Source organism: Dipodomys merriami, unplaced genomic scaffold, assembly GCF_024711535.1.
Source record: "Dipodomys merriami isolate MVZ:Mamm:240054 unplaced genomic scaffold, mDipMer1.0.p SCAF_39, whole genome shotgun sequence".
In the NCBI taxonomy this organism is placed as follows: domain Eukaryota; kingdom Metazoa; phylum Chordata; class Mammalia; order Rodentia; family Heteromyidae; genus Dipodomys; species Dipodomys merriami.
Window position 1 is genome coordinate 5,011,555 of NW_027205492.1, and position 8,446 is coordinate 5,020,000.

Here is an 8,446-nt window from a genome sequence, read left to right on the forward strand (position 1 = left end):
GCAAACGTACCTCTGGAGGACTCTCAAACCTGAGATGATCACAGCTAACATTATTTTCAAAATGCAGGGACTGTGCAGAGAACATTATCTGTATCACCTTCGTTGCCTCATGCCAAACCTTCAGGAGGTGGATTTTACTTTAAGGAAGCTATGTTTATGAGAGGTTAACTGCTTGAAGATGACACATCTGGGGTGTGTGAATCTGAAACCGGACTGACCAGACCCGTAATACTTACCTCAGATTGTCTTAAATCTCTCCCAACTACACCCCCAAGCTCAGGCAGTCAGCGTCTGGGACCTGCGAGGACGACCAGCTGCTGTGCCAAGCTAACAGCAGGTGGCAAACTTGTCCTCTTCCAGCTACCCCTACCATTGGCTCTTTAGGCCAGTAGTGGGTGGTGCTACTATTCTGTATCACTGGCCCGCACCTAGAGCACTCGGGCAGGGGGCGGGGCAAGAGGCACCTAGCAACCGCCGACTCCGCGCTAGGCTAAACTTTGCAGCTGCTTCGCGGTCTCCGCACGGCTTCCCACCGTTGTTTTTGCCAGGCTTAGGGATCCGATCGAGGGTCTTGCTCAGACTAGACAAGCGATCAGTAGAGTTACGTCTCCAGCCTTTCGGTGAGGCTTACGAACTTTTAACTAATGGCGTGAGAGGTTAGCATGGGAAAGCCAACTCCAGGGCACTGTTAAAAATTTCCCAACCAAGCCCAAAGCCATCTTTATTACCTGCACGCTCCCAGCCCTCGGGCAGCCGATGGCTTCTACACGAGCACTTGCGGAAGCGCTCGGTCGGCATGTCTCTGGATGTGGGGGCGAGGCTGCCAGACATTCTGGCACCCTGACGGGACAGAGGCCCAGAGAGGGCGAGGGCCCGTCCGGAAGCTGCGGAGCGTTCGGGGGCTAGGACCCAGGTGCCCACTGCGTCCAGAGCTCACGTCACCGGGCCTCCGCCCCGGGCTGGCGACGGAGCCCGAGTCCCCACACTCCAAGCCAGCCCTGTAAGGCCCTGGGGACGCCGACCAGGTCCCCCGGCCCCTGCGGGTGCGTCCGCGGGGGAAACCGAGGCGGGAGTGTGCTTGTGAACTCACGGCTCCCCCGGTCCCCAGCCCAGGGACGACAAGCCGTTTCCCTCTCCTCAGAGCTACGGAGGACCGCGGAGAAGGGCCAGAGGAAGGGGAGGGGGCCGAAACCCAGCCAGGCCCGGGCCGCCAGCCGACTCTGCCACACTCAAGATGGCGGCGCGGCCGCGGCCAGGTCCCTCAGAGGCGGTACCGGCGCATGCGCAGCGCGGAGTCCCGGCCCGGGACACAAGATGGCGGCAGCGGCGCTGGGGAGGGCGAGGCGGAGGCGGCAAAACAGGCGGTCGAGCAGAACGTGTAGCCGCATCCCCTCGAGTCCGCTTCGGGCAGGTAAGAGCCCCAGGATGCCACGGTCTCGCCGCGAGCCGCGCCACGGTCCGGGGATCCGAAGCCGAGTGATGGAGGCCCCTCCGGCGCTTTCCGCTCGGGGCTGCCGCTTGCTTGGTCTCTTTTGCCGCCGCCATCTTAGACCCGCGGGTGGGCAGCCGGGCCGCTGGCTCGGCTGAGGGATGTGGGCCTGGAGAGCGCGGGCGGAGCGGCCTCCAGGGTCCCTCCGCTGCTGCCGCCGCCACCGCCTTTGTGTCGGGCTCCGACTCTGAGTCGCCTCAGCCCGGGGGCGGGAGCGCGCGGCGGGGCGGGGGGCGGAGCCCGGGAGATGGGCCGTCGCGCGCGCGCCAAACAGCCCGCCCCCGCCGGGGCCGGGGGTGGGGCGGAGGGACGCGCGCCGAGGGACGCCCGGGCGTCCGGGCGCGCTCGCTCCCGCCCCCGCGCCTGCGCACGTGCCCGTAAGTCCCGTGACTCCGCCCCGCTGGCCCGGAGCGTTCTGATTGGCACACCGGTGAGATGCTCCCGCCCCGCCTTAACTCCAATCCCGGAATCGGGGCTCTTTTCCTTCTGGTAGGTTCCTCCAGTTGCGCAGCTGCAGTTATTTGTCCTTAGGTCTCGCTGAGCTGCGTCGACGGCGGTAGGCGTGGGGGTCGGGACGCCGCAGGCTAAATAAAAGCTTTGTCTTGAGAAGAGCCGCTGTCTGGTGTTGAGCGTGTGGAGTGTGGCGGGTTCTGTGCTCCCGGGGGGCGTGGCGGGCCGGGCCGGAGCGGCGTGCGGGCCTGCACCGCCGGGATCTCGGCCGCGCACCTGTTCCCCCGCGGTCGGATAGCGATTTGACGAATCCACCTTTTTTTTAACGTGCGGTGAGGTTTGAGCCCAGCATCTCACGCATGCCCGGCGCTCGCTGTGCCCCGAGCCGGGCCGCCCTCAGCTCCTAACGACTGCAAGTCGGTGTTACCTTTAAATGGAGGTGCCTTGAGAACCTGCAGATTTTTTTTTTTCCCCTCGTGGCTCCTCTCCCTGTTTCTGACTTTCAAGATGTGAAGGGTTCAGGAACCTCATACTCTTATTTTTACTTTCATGTTTTGCTGGTCCTGGGACTTGAACTCGGGGCCTGGACGCCGGCCCTGAGCCTCTTTGTGCTCAAGGCTAGCGCTCTACCACTTGAGGCTCGGTGACACAGCTTTTTCTGATAAGTTTATTGGAGATAGGAGTCTCACAGACTTTCCTGCCTCCCCCCGGGGGGGGGTGTGTTGGTTTCAGGCTCCGATCTCAGCCTCAGTAGCTTGGATTACAGGTGTCAGCACCGGGGCCTGGCTGCTGAGGTTATTTTGTTTTTGGTGCCTGCTATACCAGGGCCTCAACCCAGCCTTGTGCTATCTCTTGGCTTTTCTCACTCATTTTTGAGACTTTTTTTTTCTTGGGGGGCGGGGGAGTGCTGGTCCTGGGGCTTGAACTCAAGAGTCTGGCCACTGCCCCCCAGCTTTTTTTTTGTCAGTCGTGGGGCTTGAACTCTGGGCTTGGGCACAGTTCCTGGGTTCTTCAGCTCAAGGCGAGGACTCTACCTTGAGCCACAGCACCGCTTCCTCCCCCAGCTTTTTTTGCTCAAGGCTGGTGCTCCCCTTCTGGCTGATAAAACTCTCGTTGGCTTTCCTGCCACAGCTGGCTTTGAACCAGCATCCTTGGATCTCAACTTCCTAAGTAGTATTACAGGCACCAGCTACTGGCACCTGACCTGTCTTTTTATTTTTATTTTTTTTGTGCGAGTCTTGGGGCTTGAATTCAGGGCTTGGGCTAGCACTCTGCCATTTGAGCCACAGCACCACTTCTGGCTTTTTCTTTTGTGATTAGAGATAAGAGTTTCATGGATGTTTCTGCCCAGGCTGGCTTCAAACCAGGATCCTCAGATCTCAGCTTCCGGAGTAGCTAGGATTACAGGTGTGAGCCACCAGTACCTGGCTTTTTTTTTTTTTTTTTTTTTTTGTCTGGTCGTGGGGCCTGAACTCTGGGCCTGGGCACTGTCCCTCAGCATGTCAGCTCAAGGCTAACACTCTACCACTTGAGCCACAGCACCACTTCCGACTTTTTTTTCTGCTTTATGTGGTGCTAAGGAGTCTAACCCAGGGCCTCACGCATGCAAGGCAAGCGCTCTACTACTGAACCACCTTCCCAGCCCCTTTTTGTTTTTTTAAACAAGCCCCCAGATGATTCTGATACAGATTGGGTTTGAAAATGCATTTTGCCCTCACACTAAGCTGTGTTCATTTGTTCTGGTCTACAAAGTGCCTCTATCTGGTGCAATATTTTCAGACCATTTTTTGGGAGAAACATTGTTAAATAAAGACAAATTGAATGTGTTCCGTAACATGTCTTTATGGTTTTTTTTTTTTTTTTTTTTTTTCCTCAAGACATTATTCAAACCGTCTTTCACAGAGGATCCCAATTTGAAGCTAGCTTGGGCAGGAAAGTCTGTGAGATTCTAATCTCCAATTAACCACCAAAAAAGTGAGCTGTGACTCCAGTGGCTAGAGTGTCAGCCTTGAATGCAGAAGCTAAAGGACGGAGACCAGGCCCTGAGTTCAAGCACCACTACTGGTCAAAAAAAAAAAAAAAAAAAGCTGGGGCTGGGAAGGTGGCTCAGTGCTAGAGTTCTTGCCTTGCATGCATGAGGCCCTGGGTTCGAATCCTTAGCACCACATAAGCAGAAAAAGCCAGAAGTAGTGCTGTGGCTCAAGTGGTAGAGTGCTAGTCTTGAGCTGAAAAGCTGAGGGACTGCCCAGGCCCAGAGTTCAGGCCCTATGACCAACCAAAAAAAAAAGTGTGCCTTCCATTTGTGTAGATGGCTTGGGATGGTGCCCAGATCTACAATGCCTATGCTTATTCACATTTTTCTGGGGCTTGGATTTAAGGCCTGGGTGCTGCCCCTGAGCTTTTTTTTGCTCAAGGCTAGTGCTCTACCACTTAAACCAGAGCTCCAATTTTTGCTTTTTTTTTTTTTTTTCCAGTTAATTGTAAATAAGAATCTCATGGACTTTTTTTTACCCGGGCTGGCTTTGAACCTGATCCTCAGATCTCAGCCTCTTGAATAGCTAGGGTTTTGGGTGTGAGCCACCGGCGCCCCACTATCAACTTTCTTTGGCCTAAGAGCACTTTGGTTGGCAGAACTGATTCCACAGTTTGTGGAGGCTACTATTCAAAATGAAAACATAGACCTTTTGTTTAAAATTATTTAAAGCCAGTTGCTATAGCATGCCCTGTAGTCATGGGGAGGATTGTTTGAGATCAGTAGTAGGACACTAGCTTGGGCAATAACAGCAAAACCCCCATCTTAAAAAATAACAATAAAAAAGAAAGGCACTGGTGGCTCACCTATAAACTTAGCTACTCAGGAGGCTGAGATCTGAGGATCATTGAAGGTCCTTCAAATTCTTTTTTTTTTTTTTTTTTGTCGGTTGTGGGTCTTGAACTCTGGGCCTGGGCGCTGTCCCTCAGCTCTTCAGCTCAAGGCGAGCGCTCTACCACTTGAGCTACAGCACCACTTCCGGTTTTCTGGTGATTTATTGGAGATAGGAGTCTCACGGTCTTTCTTGCCCGGGCTGGCTTTGAACCGCGATCCTCAGATCTCAGCCTCCTGAGTAGCTAGGATTACAGGCGTGAGCCACCAGCGCCCGGCTTGAAGGTCCTTTAAATTCTTATCTCCAATTAACCACCAAAAAGCTGGAAATGGAGCTGTGGCTCACGTGGTAGAGTGCTAGCTTTGAGCAAAAAAGCTCAGGGTTATCTCCCAGGCCCTGAGGTGAAGCCCCAGGATTGGCCCACAAACACATTCACACAGATTCTGTCCTGGGTGTGTAATTTGTGGTAGAAGGCTTGTCTTTCAGGCTCTAGGCCTTGCCTTTGATCTACAGCACAGAAGAAAAATTTCAGATTGATGACAGTAGAGCCTGGTTCTCCTGATTAAACCAGTTTCAGGGCCCTCCTGAACATGAGCCCTTTCTGATCATGGGGTCCAACGTTCTGAACTGCAAACCTGTTGGTTAGGAGGCTCTAAATCTTCCCCTACCCCCAGAGTATCATACCCTAGGGGTTGCTGTTGTCCCTGCCTGGCAGCATTTGTGGGTCAGTGACTCTCTTTTTTTCTATTTGTTCTCCAGCTGCTGATGCCAGGAGTCCCCAGGGCTCCTGTCCACTTCACTGCTGACCCGCCCACCCACCTGTGCTGAGCCTTCCTTCAGGCCTCCCCACTACTTCTGTGGGATCCTGTGACGTGGGGTCAGCCCGGCTGGAGAAGAAAACCCTCTCATGCTAGCATTGCAGACCCCAGAGGGTGAGAAAGGGGGGTGCTCGTTCAGCTGGAAACCCATGGGCTCAAGTCCCCAAGCAACAATTCCAAGCCTTTTTGTTACCAAGGCCTTCTTGTGTTGTATCCATGTCCTGTTGCTCTGTGTTTGTATCTGCCATATTGTACCCTAAGTAGAACCATTTACTTTTTTCCTTTCCAAATTAACAAAAGAGTCTATGACCGAATGTACAATAAAATCAATGTCCCCATGATTCTTATGTCAACAACCAATCAAGGCTCCTGATTAGTGTGGCCACAATGAGTTGGTAAAAATTCAGCATGTTAAAGATAATGTTTCAATCTGCCTTTGTGGTTTTATTTTGGGTAGGGTTAATTTTTTGTGTGTGTGGGTGTTGTGACGTATTGAAAACAACTTTAGTTACCCTTAAATCTCACTGGGCCTCCTGGGGTTTTAATAGCCCCAGGCTGGGAACTACTTCTGCCCCTGAGGCTTTCTGCTTGATATACTTTGGATGGGAAGGGGGTGGGGGAGGGTAATTCAAAGCTGAGGAAGCTGGCCTCCTTGCTGATAGTAAGTAAAGCCAGTGTTTACCTGGGAATTCTGAAGGACTGAATTAGTCCTTTGATGCTCAAGTTCATTTTTTTTTTTTTTTTAATTGTCAGCTGTGGGGCTTGAACTCTGGGTCTGGGTGCTGTCCCTGAGCCTCTTTGTGCTAATAGCTACTGCTCTACCCCTTGAGTCACAGCACCATTTCTGGTTTTGGGTGGTTAATTGGAGATGAGAGTCTCACGGGGACTTTCTGCCTGGGTTGGCTTCAAACCGTGATCCTCAGATCTCAGCCTCTTGAGTAGCTAGGACTACAGGTGTGGGCCACCGGCATCCAGCTCACACAAGTTCCTTTAGAAACAGATTGCTTGCTGTCCTTGAGTGTAGAACGAGGTGACTAGCTAGATTACATCCCTTTCCCAGCCTCCCTTGCATCACTGAGATTTTACTGATTGGTAGCAGTAAAATACTGTGCCGACCTCCACTCCCCAAGAGGAAGATTCCTCACTACAGGTCTTTCTTGTAGATTCTCAAGAGCAGACCTGGTTCTGTCTTGTTTGCTACTGTAGGTGCTTTGTAAATGTTTTCAGGATTAATAGAGCTCCCATTGGTCCAGGTAGCAAGTTGAGAGTGCATTGAACCAATCTCCTATTCCTAATGAGAACCCCAGTTGATAAAACAACAGTGCTGGTATTACTGGCATTGAGGAGAGGCACAGGCTAGAAGCACAGTCAAGGAAGGCTTAATGGAGGATGGAAGATAACTGGAGAGAGTACTTTTAAGCAGAGGGAGCAGCAGGAGAGCACTCATTTTACAGTTGAGGGAACTAAACTTAGATGTCAGGGTGCCTTCGGTGGTGCTCCCCACGGCAGGACTGGGTTGGATTTCTCCATGTCGGTGGGTGGTCACTGTCTGGTAAGGAGGAGCTGACTCTTTGGTCCTCTGTGTGGCAGGTCCTGTGTGGGTGCTGAGATGGCCAATGAGAATCACGGTAGCCCCCGGGAGGAAGCTTCCCTGCTGAGTCACTCCCCGGGCACCTCCAATCAGAGCCAGCCCTGTTCTCCAAAGCCAGTGCGCCTGGTACAGGATCTCCCAGGTACTGGTGGGGAGTCAAGCGGGACAAGCCAGGGAGAAAGGTGGCTCCAAGAGCAGCCCCAACTCTGGCCTGGTTGGTTCCATGCCTGTTTCAGAGGAGCTGGTGCACGCAGGCTGGGAGAAGTGTTGGAGCCGGAGAGAGAATCGTCCCTACTACTTCAACCGATTCACCAACCAGTCCCTGTGGGAGATGCCAGTGCTGGGCCAGCATGATGTGATTGTGAGTGGCAGCCTGGGGTGGCAGTCTCAGAGCAGCCTCTAGCATGTGGGCCTTCCTCAAGTATACCCCTTCAGCTGAGTGCCTAGCCCTATGCTGACACCTATAGATACGACGTCCCACAAGACACAGTCACCTCATGGAACTTACATTCAAATGGGAGACAGATGATTCTAACAGTGCAGCATAGAGAACCGCTGTGTTGGTCCTGTGCAAAGGAGAAAGGTGTGGAGACAGACATGCTGCCTTACCTTGGGCATGTTCAAGCTCTGCTAGCAGGGACAGGATTATAGAGATGGACTTGTAGGTGTTTGAGCACATTAGTGACTTTGCCTGGCCTGGGGAGGATCACAGGGGCAGGAAATGATTCCAAGAATCAGCCTTTAAGGTGAGATTAGCTCCTGAGAGTGGTAAGAAGAGTGGACTAGGAACTGAAATGTGTCTGTAAAGCGAAGTGCAGGCATGGACTGTCTGTCTGGTAGGAGCTTAGCCTTTGGGTTCTCTTGGCTAGAGTAGCTTTTACTCTAGGTAGGCAGGTGGCATCCTGTGTTGCAGGTGAAGACCAGAGGTTCAGAGGGGTAATGACAACCACGGCTTCACAGCTAACATCAAGCAGAGCAGGATTGCACCTGCTCACCACCTTATTATGTGACCAAAGGAGGTCTATTCTGAGCCTTTTTTTTTTTTTTTTTTAACAAGCATTGCTTGAGTTTTGCTCTGGACTTTCATTATTTTCTGAAGGAAGATCAATTAGTGCACTGAGTATTGATCTTGTGCAAGTTATACTCACTGTCATAATCTTTTCATTGGTGAGATATTTAGCATGGTCGTTTGAAGATGAGGGAATGAAGAAGACAGTAGTAGCTCACTGCAGCC

General features: G+C 52.7%; 1 protein-coding gene across 1 annotated transcript in view; it reads left to right on the forward strand.

Moving 5' to 3' along the window:
• Nucleotides 1–1,005: 1,005 nt before the first annotated feature.
• The window catches only part of Pcif1 (phosphorylated CTD interacting factor 1), a 14,873-nt gene continuing 7,432 nt past the window's right edge, over nt 1,006–8,446 (forward strand). Inside the window, exons 1-4 of the mRNA XM_069989880.1 lie at nt 1,006–1,411; nt 5,563–5,735; nt 7,212–7,354; nt 7,449–7,573. Of these exons, the coding sequence (XP_069845981.1) occupies nt 7,231–7,354; nt 7,449–7,573 (249 nt within the window). The 5' untranslated portion in view covers nt 1,006–1,411; nt 5,563–5,735; nt 7,212–7,230. The remainder of the gene's footprint in view (nt 1,412–5,562; nt 5,736–7,211; nt 7,355–7,448; nt 7,574–8,446) is intronic.